The sequence below is a fragment of the Adiantum capillus-veneris genome, chromosome 11 (genome assembly GCF_014529385.1).
Source record: "Adiantum capillus-veneris isolate H3 chromosome 11, ASM1452938v2, whole genome shotgun sequence".
In the NCBI taxonomy this organism is placed as follows: domain Eukaryota; kingdom Viridiplantae; phylum Streptophyta; class Polypodiopsida; order Polypodiales; family Pteridaceae; genus Adiantum; species Adiantum capillus-veneris.
In genome coordinates this window covers 1,873,412-1,888,691 of record NC_140941.1, presented here as the reverse complement: position 1 = coordinate 1,888,691, position 15,280 = coordinate 1,873,412, and the positions used below count along the sequence as shown (strand labels likewise).

At 44.1% G+C, this 15,280-nt stretch overlaps 1 protein-coding gene across 1 annotated transcript in view; it reads right to left on the bottom strand.

The window, feature by feature from the left end:
• The window catches only part of LOC147446797 (sugar transporter ERD6-like 6), a 145,027-nt gene that overhangs the window by 88,951 nt on the left and 40,796 nt on the right, over nt 1–15,280 (bottom strand). The window contains exons 8-11 of the mRNA XM_086522777.1: nt 11,097–11,161; nt 10,921–11,013; nt 10,748–10,828; nt 10,521–10,605 (exon numbers count right to left, since the gene is read on the bottom strand). Coding sequence (XP_086378903.1) covers nt 10,521–10,605; nt 10,748–10,828; nt 10,921–11,013; nt 11,097–11,161 — 324 coding nt within the window. The remainder of the gene's footprint in view (nt 1–10,520; nt 10,606–10,747; nt 10,829–10,920; nt 11,014–11,096; nt 11,162–15,280) is intronic.

Genomic DNA, 15,280 nt, shown 5'->3' with positions numbered 1-15,280 from the left:
CCACCACGTCCAAATGCCACTGACCAGAATGTCTCATACCGCCCACGCAAAAGCTGACCACAGCGTCTAATGCGACTCTCACACAGATGATGCTCCTATAGCATAAGAAGGTCAATCTCTCCTCCCACAAGACATCTCTGCAGCTCCTGACGCAGTCGGCCCCTCTCGCGCTGAAACTCGGGGCCACCTAATCCCTGGACGTTCCATGAGACAATCCTCATGGGGAGCGAGAGAGAACTGATGCTACAGCAGCAGCTAATCGTGCTATCTTCGAGGCAGGCTTGGATGGGGAGTAGTCCGCATTCGAGCTTCCCCAAGATAGGCATGACTGTACAGATTATCTAGCCCAAGCCCAAGAAGAACGAGCCGTGCGCAAGGAAACCTCTTCTGTCCAGGAGTCCTCATGTATGTGTACATAGCATTGCATGTCGGCAAAGAAGTGAACCACAATGTGTCTACATCCTGTTGAGTCTGGAGGTGTCGCTGAATACTTGGCCAACGGCCACAGAGTCTGAACCAAGCCTAGGTCTCCAAGGTGATGAGAGAACTCGAGAGCCTGTGCCTGTAGCCACTTCAGGACTGAGTCTAAAGTCCATTGAGGTTGGTCCCTGCCACATAGGGAAAAAGAGAAACCGCTGAGTCCAGGACCTCTAGCTGCAAGGAACAGTACATGAACTTTGAAGCAAGCTGTCTCATAGTCTGGTGAGGGGTCGCCGAGAAACCGTGTAAAGTTGTAGGCAAAGAAATCCCAACCACGACGAATGTCGAAGCTCGTCAATCCACGAGCAACTATTGCAAAGGGGGACGTCTGCACCAGAAGGGAGATTCGCAAGAAAGGTTGTCCCTCTCTAGCAAAGCGACTCGCGGAAAAAGCGCTGCCAAGAGATCTCCTAGCAGTCGAGGATGGTCCTACCCCCTGGGACGGCTGCGGGGAAGGAGCGGCAGGAGATGTGGAAGCAGGGAGGCTCGTGGGAGGAGGAGAGAGGGGGCGGGGAGTGGCAAAGGGAAGAGGGCGAGGTGGAGAGGCGGAGGGGGCGGGAGGGGCGGAGGGGAACTCGGGGGGAGGAGGGGCAGTCGGAGGTAGGCTGAGGTGGAGGGTGGAGCAGGAACCTCATCCCGCTAAAGAGGGTCGAAACGGTTCCCTATGGCAACCCACTGCTAGTAAATTGGAGCCTGGGGACCACTTTGAGCGCCAGGCTGACGTGGTGGCCCTTGTTGACGTCAACCACGAACCTGCTACCAGCCCTCCTCCGCTTGAGCCCTGTCATGGATGCTTGAGAGTCAGCCGCTGCCTGCATCATTGCCTGTCATCGCCTACATCACTAGAAGGCTCTAGAAGAATCTAGAAGGATCTAGAAGATTCTAAAAGTATCAAGGAGATTCTAGAAGTTTCTAGAAGCTTGGAGAAGGTTCCGGAAGAATCTAGAAGCTTCTTGAAAGCTCTAGAAAGTTGAAGAAGGATCTAGCAGGTTCTAAAAGAACTAGAAGGATCAAGAAGTTTGTAGAAGCTTGGAGGATCTAGAAGATTCTAGAAGGTTCTAAAAGTATCAAGGAGATTCTAGAAGCTTGAAGAAGGTTCCGGAAGAATCTAGAAGTTTTTGGAAAGCTCTAGAAAGTTGAAGAAGGTTCTAAAAGATCCTAACCTCCTCAAAAAGAACCTAGAAATTTCTAACCTCCTCAACCACTAGTATAAAAAGGGGTCTTGGACCACAAGCCCCTCAGCCTTGCCAACACCAGTTGTGAGGCTCCTATGAGGAAAGCCCTCTTCTAGTTCTTGTTTTCTTGTCCTTGCAATCAAGCCTTGTCTTGTACTCGAGTCATGTAATCCAAGTCTTGTATCTAGCTCTCTTAATAAAGTATTAAGTCTTCTAATCAAGATTAAGCTTATCATCAAGTCCCAAGTTCTTGTACATTGTGAGCGTATCCTCTTGCTCTCTTCTAGCTCAATACGCGGCGCGCGCTCATAACAGTTTGGCAAGATTCTAACCTCCTCAAAAAGAACCTAGAAAATTCTAACCTCCTCAAGCACTAGTATAAATAGGGGTCTTGGACCACAAGCCCCTCAACCTTGCCAACACCAGTTGTGAGGCTCCTATGAGGAAAGCCCTCTTCTAGTTCTTGTTTTCTTGTCCTTGCAATCAAGCCTTGTCTTGTACTCGAGTCGTGTAATCCAAGTCTTGTATCTAGCTCTCTTAATAAAGTATTAAGTCCTCTAATCAAGATTAAGCCAAGTTCTTGTACATTGTGAGCGCATCCTCTTGCTCTCTTCTAGCTCAATACGCGCTCATAACCGTTTGGCAAGACTACCATCTCTTAATCTTCTCAAGCCATCATGGAACCGACGATGGAAGGTGTCATCAACGCATTCAAAGCATCCAAGCTCAGTTACAAGAACTTCGCGAGAGTAACGCTCAACTTCAAGCAGGGCAACCCCTAATCTTGGGACCAGCGTTGCAAGATCTTCAACGTCAAATTCAAGAGCTTCAAGAGACAAGCACACATCAAGCACAAGCTGCAAGATCCAGCTATTCTCAACAACAAAGAAGGAGCCAAAGGTCAGCATGCCTGAAAAATTTGATAGGACTAGATCAAAGTTTAGAGGTTTTCTCCAACAAGTGCGTCTCTTTATTCGAATGCAACGAGAGCGTTATCCAGATGATGCCTCTCAAGTAGGCCTTATTGGGACCCTCCTCTCGGGTACGGCTCTCTCTTGGTTTGCTCCCTTACTTGAAAAAGAATCTCCTCTCCTTCATGACTTTGAAGCTTTTGTGCGGGAATTCTATATTGATAGAGCAAGGCTTGCTGAAACCAAACTTAGAAATCTCCGCCAAGGATCAAGACCTGCATCCGTCTATGCATCCGAATTTCAACAGCTCACTTGTGATTTGACTTAGCATGAGGAATATTTCATTAGCCAATTTCGGTGGAGATTAAAGGATGACTTAAAAGATCTTTTATTGACTATGCCAAAGGTTCACACACTAAGCGAGTTCATCTCTCAAGCAATAGAATGTGATAATCGACTATTTGAGAGGAGACAAGAGAGGCATCTTGGGGCACCATTGCAATCCCAAACAGAATTGACAGAAAATGGCTACACACCTCAACAGGGCCATGAATCAAGCATTGAGCCCATGCAAATTGATTCAGAACAGTTTCAACCTCTCTCAGCCCAAGAGAAACAAAGGAGACGCATTGATGGCTTATGTATGTATTACGGAGAGCAGGGGCACATTGTTCAACAATGTCCAAGGAAGAGAAGGATGAAGGTTCATGGTGCAATGGCCTCAACGTGTTCGGAAAACATGGACGTCAAACCCCAATAGAGACCGACCGGTTGGACAAAAGACAAGCAAAAGAAAGTCTCTTTCTTCCCGTTGATTCCACTTCAAGTTTTATGCTACCAGTCAAGATGCATATGCCGGGTAGGCACATGGATTGTGAAGCATTACTAGATTGAGGCACAACAGCGTGCTTCATGGACAAAGAATTTGCAAAAGAACAAGGCATACCACTTGTGGAGAAGTCTAATCCAACAATGTAGAAGTCATTGATGGTCGTCCCCTCGCTTCAGGGGATGTCAGGTATGAAATTGGCCCCATAGAAGTAACATTGAAGGAGCATGTTTCAAGAATAGCATTCAATATTATACAAAGCCCAAGCAATCCAATTGTTATTGGGCTACCGTGGCTTGAATTACATAATCCTGACATCGATTGGAGGGCTCGGAGAATTGAACCACGAAAAGTCCAAAAGAAGAAGGGAAGGCATAATAGGCCTATATATCTTGGAGCCAAGGTCTTCATGCGTGCAGCCAAGAAGTATCCAACTTTCCTGATATTTGCAACACCAACCGACATGTCGACAACAAAAATCATGGAGGCATTGCCACGTCAATATCAAGATTGATGTTTTTGAGAAGAAGAATGCAGACCTCTTACTGGAGCATCGACCCTATGATTGTGCTATAGAGCTTCAGGAGGGAACCCAACCCCCTTTGGCCCAATATACAAGCTATCTCAAGATGAATTGGTAGAATTACGAAAAAATATTGATGAGAATCTTGCTAAGGGGTTCATACGGCATTCAAAGTCCCCAGAAGGAGCTCCAATACTTTTTGTAAAAAAGAAGGACGGAACTCTCCCGATATGCGTGGATTATAGGGGCCTGAACAAGATCACCATCAAGAATCGCTATCCCCTTCCCTTGATCCCAGAGCTTCTTGAGCGCCTTGGCAAGGCAAGAATATTTACAAAAATAGACCTTCGTGGTGCTTACAACCTAGTCAGAATCAAAGAAGGTGATGAATGGAAGACAGCCTTTCGGACAAGGTATGGCCGCTTTGAATATACCGTCATGCCATTTGGTCTCACAAATGTCCCAGCAGTTTTTCAGCATTTAATGAACGATATCTTTCGGGAGTATTTGGATTATTTTGTGGTAATATACTTGGATAATATCTTGATATTTTCCGAGGATCAAGGAGAGCATGAGCACCATGTACGATTAGTGCTTGAAAAGCTTTGTGCATCAGGGTTATATGCAAAGTTGGAGAAGTGCTCTTTTCATCAATCTAAAGTAGAATTTCTTGGTTATGTTATCTCTGAAAAGGGAATCTCCATGGATCCAAAGAAGGTTCAAACCATCCTTGATTGGGAGACACACATATCGGTAAGAGATGTTCAATGTATCCTGGATTTGCAAATTTCTATTGTATCTTTATACGGGGATACTCCAAGGTGGTTACAGCACTCACAAGGTTGACAGGCCATAATAAGTTTTGTCTGGGACTAGAGGCCGCGAAAGCATTTCAGACTCTCAAACAAGCTTTCACGACCGCACCCATTCTAATTCACGCAGATCCTACAAAGCCTTTCATCCTAGAAACAGACGCTTCAAATTTTGCCCTTGGCGTTATTCTATCCCAAGTAGGAGAGGATGGTCGAGTACATCCAGTGGCTTTTCATTCCCGCAAGTTCTCAGCTACAGAAATCAATTATGAGATCCATGACAAAGAGCTCTTAGCAATCATCGACTCCTTCGACACTTGGCGTCACCTATTTGAAGGAGCTCCTCATAAGATCACTGTCTATACAAATCACAAGAATTTGGAAAACTTCATGGCATCCCACGTCTTGAATCATCGCCAAGCCAGGTGGGGTGGTATCCTATCAAGGTTTGATTTTCTTATCTCTTATAGACCTGGCCGTCAACAAGGTAAGCCAGATGCCTTATCAAGAAGATCCTACCTTGCACCTAGAGAAGGCGACGCAACATTTGATCAACAAGAGTCAGTGATTTTAAAACCTGAGCAGCTTAAGCTAAACGCCACCATGAGTGAAGCTCCTGAAGATTCTACTTTTCTTTCTAAGGTGAAGACGCAAATTGCCAAAGACTCACTTGCTCAGAATATTAGACAACAACTACAAGGATAAGAGGTTAATGAGGACTTTCAAGAAGTTGATGGACTAATTTACTATAAGTTTCTTCTCTATATTCCGCCAGGAACAACACGCTTGGAGGACTTCAGCAACGGCATGATCTTCCATCAGCAGGGCATTTTGGGGTTAATAAGACAATTGAGATTCTCTCCCGTGACTTTTGGTGGCCTCAAATGTGGAAGCTTGTCAAGGAGTATGTAGGCACTTGTGACACTTGCAATAAATCAAAGGCCCCTCGTCATCGTCCTCATGGGTTACTCCATCCCTTGCCCATTCCAAGCAAACCATGGTCATCCATCTCCATGGATTTCATTGTAGAGCTACCCTTGTCACAAGGATTTGACTCCATTTTAGTAGTCGTGGATCGGTTTACAAAAATGGCACACTTCATTTCAACCACTAAAACCATCATCGGCGAAGGTACAGCCAAACTCTTTCTACAGCATATCTATTGTTATCACGGATTACCAGATGACATAGTTTCTGATTGAGGCCCACAATTCATCTCTAGCTTTTGGAAAAGCTTATTCAAGCTACTCGGAGTACAAATCAACCTCTCCTCAGCCAATCACTCACAAAGTGATGGACAAACAGAGAGAGTAAATCAAGTTTTGAAATAGTATCTCCGTTGTACTATCAACTATCACCAAGATAATTGGGTCGAGCTCCTACCGCTAGCAGAATTCTCCTATAATAACAGTTTTCATGCCTCCACCCGTCACACTCCATTCTTTGCTAATTTATGGTCAACATCCCAAACAGGATATCCACAGACACCATCAAGTCAAGAATCCAGCTGCTATTCATCTTACACAACAATTATCTGCAATTCACAAAGAACTTACAATTCATATCAAAGAAGCTCAATCCAAGTTTAAGGAAAGTGCAGATCTCCATCGCATGCAGCATCCAAAATACAAAGAAGGGGATAAAGTGTGGCTCCTCCGGCGTGATCTGCGTTCATCGGGTCCCTGTCAAAAGCTTGATTATCGAAGGCTTGGCCCGTTTAAAATTATCCGTCAAGTCAATCTAGTCACCTATCGACTTCGATTGCCCTCATCCATGAAAATCCATCCGGTCTTTCATGTCTCAGTCCTAGAACCTTGTCACACATCTAAGATCCCAGGAAGAGCCCTACAACCACCTTCTCCGGTTGAGATTCAAGGACATGACAAATATGAGGTCGAGAAAGTCCTAGATTCTTGAGTTTCGCGTGGAAGGTTACAGTATTTGGTGCATTGGAAAGGCTATGATGTCAGTGAACGAACTTGGGAACCAGCACACAATCTTCAGCATGCATCTCTCAAAGTCCAAGAGTTCCATCAACAGCATCCATGGAAGCCCCAGTCAAGGAACACCGCTGCTCCTCGTGGAACTCATCGCTAGAGGAGGGGGTAATGTCATGGATGCTTGAGAGTCAGTCGCTGCCTGGATCATTGCCTATGTCATCGCCTACATCATCACTAGAAGATTCTAGAAGAATCTAGAAGGATCTAGAAGATTCTAGAAGGTTCTAAAAGTATCAAGGAGATTCTAGAAGTTTCTAGAAGCTTGGAGAAGCTTTCGGAAGAATCTAGAAGTTTCTGGAAAGCTCTAGAAAGTTGAAGAAGGATCTAGCAGATTCTAGAAGAACTAGAAGGATCAAGAAGTTTGTAAAAGCTTGAAGGATCTAGAAGGTTCTAATAGTATCAAGGAGATTCTAGAAGTTTCTAGAAGCTTGGAGAAGGTTCCGGAAGAATCTAGAAGTTTTTGGAAAGCTCTAGAAAGTTGAAGAAGGATCCAGAAGGTTCTAGAAGAACTAGAAGGATCAAGAAGGTTCTAGAAGATTCTAACCTCCTCAAAAAGAACCTAGAAAGTTCTAACCTCCTCAAGCACTAGTACAAATAGGGGTCTTGGACCACAAGCCCCTCAGCCTTGCCAACACCAGTTGTGAGGCTCCTATGAGGAAAGCCCTCTTCTAGTTCTTGTTTTCTTGTGCTTGCAATCAAGCCTTGTCTTGTACTCGAGTCATGTAATCCAAGTCTTGTATCTAGCTCTCTTAATAAAGTATTAAGTCTTCTAATCAAGATTAAGCTTATCATCAAGTCCCAAGTTCTTGTACATTGTGAGCGCATCCTCTTGCTCTCTTCTAGCTCAATACGCGCTCATAAGAAGCCCCAGGCTCGGAGGGTGGCTTTGCCTGCGTACCCATTGCTCTGCAAGTTTTTAGGGTTAGGATTGTTTAGTAAAAGGTTTTAGGCCCCTCGAACGGGATCTGCGGGTTGGGTGCAGTTAGGATCCCGGAATCCTGGCCCCCTTTGTCTTAAGTGGTAAACATGTCAGCAGTTAGTGACACGTCGGGCCTCTGGCTATGAGAGAATTGAGATAGGAGCAGAAACAGAGAGGAAACATTGCATACTTAGATAATCTAGTGCAAATTGCTGCACGATTTAAGAGAGATAACAAACAATTAATCTGTAGGTTAATGATAATCATGGTAGATAACCAAGAAACACGACAGGATTTGAGCGTGCAATCCATAAACGCTTCCAATTAACCAAGGTAGTTAGGTACGTAGTGTTCGGTACAAATTCAGTACGTAAGGTACGTAGTACAGAATGGATTGAGTTTTTAGATAAGTAAAAATTCGTCCTTTTTTCCACAAAGCCTAAAACTGAGAGTACTTCATACATTTACTTATGTATTCACCAAGACTTCAAATAAAGACTAGCAAATCAACAGTACACCGTTACAAATGCCAAAAATGGAGTCCACGACTCTAATCGAACAATGAAAAGGCAAAGCTGAGATTAGCTAACCATTGACCAATGTCTACAAACAAATAGTATCGGATATCTGCTATCATGGTCACATAAAACTAAGAGCATCAAAATAAATACATAATGAATCATGAAAATGATAAAACCAAGACTGAAGTCTGGAGTCCCGACTCTAATAACTAGTGAGCACTAAAAACCGCACACTCAGCTGAAATAGGACTGAAGATGATGATGAGGACTGAAATCGGCTGAAATAGGATTAAAGGACCCACCACGAGACCCACCCCCCCCCCCCCCCCCCCCCCCCCCCCCATACGGATGCAACCTTGCAATTGACAATTCTAATAACCCAAAGTATACAATTCAACCACACACACCACTGTCGATGTGAGCCTCGATTTAATAACCTAAAACCCGAAACCTCAAATCCAATCAATTGATAAGCTCAATCCCAATAGGAAGCAATTCGGTTGCTAGACTCTAATCTGATCAGAGCAACTCAGTGCTACTCTTTTCAAAACTGCCCAAGAGATCCCTTGTCGACCTTCATCCTCAAGTCCAAGCGAGAGAGAGAGAGAGAGCTCATCGGACTTGTGACAATTGATAAGAAGAAGAATTGAAAAACTGAAATATCTCTTAAACAGTGCAGAATTTGACTCTACGGGTGAGACGCAAGGTGTACGGAGCGCCGTTTTCCTTCCTCCACTCAAGCAATTTTCTCCAAAAACGCTTTCTACCATAAATTTTCTTAATCAATACTTTTTTGCATAAGAGATTCCTTCCCTTTGATGCACAAAAGCTACCTCCTCTCTTTACTTCCTTTCTTGGGACCCAAGTCAGTCTCTTTCATTAGAATAGAAAGAAAACTCTTCTATTTTTTAGCTCTCTTCTCTTGATCATCTTCATTAACCATCGCACCAAGCTGGCACGCACATCAAGAACTTAATTGCACCGACACTATGCAAACCATCACATTAACTGGAAACTTGAATGGAAACTCCTCCAACACTTCAATCATCATACATTTCAGTAGAATTTTGTCTTTATTGGTCCCCAACATAAACCATAAACTATGCAAAACACCAAATGGCATCCTGAGTTTGATCTCTTACACAGTGCCCGAAAAAAGGCATGACGACGTGATGATGGGGAGCATGTTGAGTGCGTATGTCTCTCGTCGTCAAAGTGAATGGGAAAAGTATCTCAAATGCATTAAATTGGCTTGTAACAGTTACATCCATGCAGCACTGGTTGTAGTCCATACATGCCTATGTATGCTTGTAAGCCGAAACCACTTATTGCTACAACACTCAAGGAGGTCAAGTTGCAACCGTAGCAGATTTTTTGCAAGCTACACAAAAAAAAATGTTCACGATGGCCAAGGTAAGCATAAGGACTACAACGCATCCTACAACCTTTCATGCTAGAAAGCATAGGCATCCCCCAGAGCTCCAAGTAAGCATATGGGTATAGTTAAAATACCCAAGGACTCTAAAACTTCCCGCACCAAGAAGTACTCTACATTATCTTTTGAGTCTTGTGGACCATTCCAAATCCTGGAGAAGATAAGTGTCAAGTCCTATAAGCTGGAGCTACCCTCACACGTTAGCATCCATCCGATGTTCTATGGGAGTTGGTGAGGTCATTAAAAAGTCATTTCCTTAGACTACAGACCCTTGGAAGTACTTGCCTGGACACCCCAAGCTAGGGTGTGCACTGGTGGTATGGGACGCCACTCCTTTAGGTGAGGTACTAAGCTGGATTCATTGCAAGCTCCAGGCTCGGGGGTGAGCTGGTTAGGCTCTATGGTTGGAAGGTGAGTCGGATGTCCATCCCTTAGCTGTTTATGTGCGTTTTTAGCTTGTGTCATGTCATGTCTGCAGGATGGAACCTTCAGGAGCAGTAACACGACCTCTGCCAAAAGACTCGCTTTCTCTACTAGAGAAAAAAACAAACCAAAATTCGGAGGGCAGCCTCTGCGAAGGGCAATGAAGGGGCTTCCAGCTAATCCCTTTAAGTGGCAAAAGTCAATAATTTCTCTGAGCACAGAGGAGGGCGGCAGGGCAAAAAAGCAGAGGAACAGACCCAGCAGCAACAAAGAAAGCAAACGAAACAGCTAGAGAGGAGAGCAGCAGCGAGCACTCCAAAAGAGAACCCCAGGCATCGATCCATTTCACCTTGATACCAATATAATTGATTGCAAATCAACTGACTTCTTGCTTGTTTCAGTTAATTACAATCCCACAGTTTTGCATATATTCTCCATCAGAATCAGGGAGTGGACGGCTAAGTAACTGAAGATAGGAAGTTTAAAGTATACCAGCGGACTCAAAAATCGAACTTGCATAAAACAGAAGAGCGTTGACACCTACTAATTGCTGCAGACAAAGGAGTCCAACTCCAACCTGTAACAAAGAAAGTCAAAAGTAAGGCCACTATAACAACCTAAAGATACCACAACTAAGAGAACAAAGACCGTACTACAATAAAAAAACATTAAAAAGAAGAAAGAACAGCTGAAAGGCAATCTGTTCATTTGAACCTTACAATAAGAGGTTTTCGATATTGTTGCTGAAAAAGGTCAGTCACCTTCACCTTTCCTTGTGCCCGTGAAGCTTCCACACCATCCTATGCAGTTTACATAGAGAAAAAGAATTTGAACTTTACATCTTATGAAAAGCTTATTGCAATACATGAAAAGTACCATAGTTAGTTACTACTTCTATCTCATACAGCTCCTGGCTGACATCACAATGTTTTCCTCTAAGCGCGACTAAAGCAGCTTTCAAAGCACTGCTGTGGCTGGTTTTTGCCTGTCATCAAGATTGAGAAAGGCCTCGTGAAACTGCCCAAAAGTAATCTGATAATGCGAACAAATCTACATACATCTACTTACCAGCCATCTTGGAGACTCCGGTATGAAGAAAAGTCCAATCAATAATAATGAGCATGGTGCAATACCTGACATAGAACACCAGCATATTACACCGGTCCAAGATCGTATCCAAAGGAGGTGATAAAAACATGTTTTGAACTCATGGATGCTCCCCGCTGAAACACTATCAAACTAAGGATTTTGTTCTTTAGCTACCCTGCTGTCCATAGTTATTGGCCTTACCTCCTTCAAGTACTATAGTCTATTAAAGCATTATGCCGACATTAGCATGACCATCAAGAAAAGTAGCACACACAAAGGCTTATGTAAACATGTAACTCAAACACAGATCCTCTGTAAAATGATTAATAGTGAACTTGACCCCACATTGAGATAGCACAAGCAAGTTATAGGCTGGTTGTAGTCATCCACAAGACAATATAATCATGCATAGTATTGACTGAATATTACAATATCCCCATTAATGCCATAAGTGTACAATTTGTCAAAGGTGGCAGCGAAAGATGCAATGAAGACAAGAGATGCCTCGTAATCTGGTGAGCACCTCGACTCCGATCTAGAACACCTCCAATGCCAAACACATGAACAAGGCACACCTGTGGAGACGAGAGATCACTGAGGTAGAAAGTGTCGAGCACGAAGCGGAAGTCCACTGCATCTCTCACAGACATGGCTATGGAGAGAGAAAGAGGAGCAGAGAAGATAAGGTGCATGATTGAGCACAATGAAAGAGAGGAATTAGACTACTTTTTCTTAGCCTTTGAATAGGCTTACCTCCTATTCACACACAATGATGGCCACCCAAGTTGGGCTGACCAAATTGCACCTTCAGCCAAACTTGGCGTACATTACAGTGGGAATTATTTCACTCCCTAAAAGTCATGTCATATGCCTAGGCTACGATCACTTGATTCCTCAGGTGGTTCCATCGGATTCATCACCTGGTTCATTGGATACAGCTAGCACTGATGTCTAGGTTCACGTGATACATCAGGGAGGTTCTCTATTGGATTCACTCAGCCCGGTTCAATCAGATACATCTAGCAGACTCAGGCATCATATCATAATCATCGGGAAGGTCTTACCTCGACTCACTCTCATGCCGAGGCAGTGTCTAATCCCGTACAAAGATCATCAAAGTAGATAATTGTGGGGCTTGACCAAGTCTCATTTAGCATACATATCTTGGGGAGACCCATCATCAAATGGGATTCGTTCAACATCAGTGTGAACAACCTCCAGAAAAGGTAAAATAAGGCCAGGATAATTTTTTACAAAAGAAAACTCCAATAAAAGAAAATAGTGTGAAGTCGTGGGTTGGTGAGCGTCACTGATGACGTCACTATGTGTGTGTTGCCTTTGTGCTGATACCCGCCTTCTTCTCCAACTACCTCAGCACAACTATGGACTGCGAGCCCCATCCGGATACACAGAGCTGTCCGCCACTCCTTGCAAAGCCTCCTTCATCGGCAGGCCTTTCTTCGTAGTCATTGACAATGGACTGTATGACATAGTCACGACCAAGGGGCCCGTAGAGAGCTTCCAAGCTGTCAGAAACATCGGTAGAGGGCTTGAGGTTGAACAATGCAGAGATCTTTCCCAGGGATTCAACACCATATCAAGCTGCACGCAGCAGGAAATTGGGGCTCTCGTCATTGGTGACCATGGAAGCGCTGCAGTGTGGAGAAGCATCCCCTGAATTTTCGCTGGGAGTACTCTCTCTTGATGCGTATCACGAAGTGCCTCCCACAAGCTCTGCTTCCCAGCAAGAGGAAGGATTAGCTATGATTATCAGAGGTGGCCTGCAAGCAGCGGGGCTCAACCCCGCCATTGCTCTTGCTATTACTCGTGCAATCGCACTGTTGATATTCCTCGTCTTCGAGCTTAAGACCTAATGACCAAAGCTCTGATACCACCTGTAGACCATTTGTAGAGCACAAAGCCAAGTCCACTGCGTCTCTCACAAACATGGCTATGGAGAGAAAAAGAGAGGTAGAGAAGATAAGGTACACGACTGAGCACAATGAAAGAGAGGAATTAGATTACTTTTTCTTAGCCTTTGAATAGGCTTACCTCCTGTTCACACACAATGATGGCCACCTAAGTTGGGCTGACCCAACAGAAAGAGACCGGACATGAGAATGAGAGAAATGAAATGAAATGAAATGTTATATTAACGTCTTCAAAAGGCCAGAATGACCTATGAGACCAAACTGATACAAAAGTGGTGAATCTGTTACAATGTCTGGGTACCTTAGTACTAAAGTACTAAGTGTGAAAAGTGTGAAAGTGTGAAAATAAATGTGAAAAACTAAATACAAAGTATTAAATAAACTTCTTTGGAGCATTCTGGGTGTCTGGCTAGAATGCTTCTAATCCTTTGTTGTAGTCTCCTCCGGTGGAGTGTGCTTCTGCATCTCGGTCATGGTCGTCTCGATTTCCTAAGCTCAATCACCCTGTCAATGAGGGTGCCTTTGGTATGAATGTGGGTACTCCTTTGTGCTGGCTGCTGGCCTCTTGCTTCTCCTTCCACTCCTGCTTCTCTCGATCCGAAGAAATCTGTGATCTGCCTCTGAGGCTGTAGTGCTCTCCCTGTGCCGATGTAGTTCCAGTAGGTACAAGCCTAAGCATCTTTGATCTTGGTATTGCATGACTCTATCTAGAGGTCCAAAGCCTTCTTTAAATAGGCAATGGAAACGCCCACGTATCTCATAGTATACGGTGCAATGGCATATGTAGTGTAATTCTGTCTCCGACTCCATTCCGCATAACTTGCAAATTCTGCTCTCAGGTGGGATTCCCCTAAATCTGCCAAAATCAATTTCCAACTGGTGTGAGGATGTACGAATCTGACCAATAGCACATCTCAAACCATGAGACAGGTGGGTATCCATGTAGCTCGGGCAAATCACAAATCCATCTTCAGATAGCTATAGGAAGTTTTCTTTGTAGTCGGCCATCTTCGTGCCCAATTCTTGTGTAGGGTCTACCCATGTCCTCTTAGTATCCAACTGTATAAAATCCTGACGGATGATTTTATTAATCTCCGTTCGTGTAATTGCCAGTGATGGAGCCTCAAGAGAGTATTCGAAGGGGGGTAATCTTTCCATACTGAACCCGTGTCTCCGAAACCACGAGGACAGTTGCGCATACCAGCATGATGTATCCCCTTTCATTGCTAATTGTCGAGAGGATTTGAGGGCCAGTCTAGTATATCGGCAATTATTTGTATCCCACAAACCATGTATAAAGGACACTGATATGGTAAGAGCTTCAATTTCTATCGGAGGGGCAGCTAGTTCCGCTCGGGTAATTGCGTGTGGTACGGAGGCCTTGGCTCTAATCATTCGGGAAATCATAGATACCAAAGGTCTCTCCATTGACTTCCAATTATCCTGATCCACAAATGGTCCCCAAATCTGGACCCCATAAAGCATAGCCGAAGCCACCACAGTATCAAAGAGCCAAAGTTTTGTTCGTGGTTCTTGAAACTGCACTTGTGAACACATCTTCTCCAACCCTCCCAAGGCCGCAGAGGCTCTGGACAATCTAGCATCCGCTGCTTTCTTAAGAGTAAACTTCGGTCCTGCAAATACCACACCAAGGTATGTGTATGCATCTGTGTACTCTACTGTATCCTGGCCATATGCAAATGTAGGTGCCGATCTCCTAACCCACTGCAGTGTGGTGTTAAACACCATAACTTTGGTTTTACCCAAGTTTACTGACAGTCCACTGTCGTCTGCGAATTTATGTAATGCATCTAGCTGCCTCTGCATTCCATCTGGTGATTCTACTATCAATACAATATCATCTGCATACAACAACAAAGGGATCCATGACCCTGCAAGTTGAGCACCTCTGTCACCCTCTCTATCAATGTAATCTGATACCTCATCTATGTACATACCAAATAAAAAGGAGAGAGAGAGAGAGAGAGAGAGAGTTTTTAACGTCTATAAAAAGGCCGAAATCGGCCTATGAGACAAATCAAAGTACATGAGGTGGGTGTCCTCTATGTATCCGTAAAGGATAAAAGGTACAAAAGTAAAGTAACTATCCTGTGGAATCATCGGGGCAGGAGGGAAGTGATACAAGGGTGGGGGTGGAGCTCCAAAATTGGGGAAAAGATGCAATCCTATATGATGGGGTAAGTACAATCATGAGAAGAAATGCTATCATAT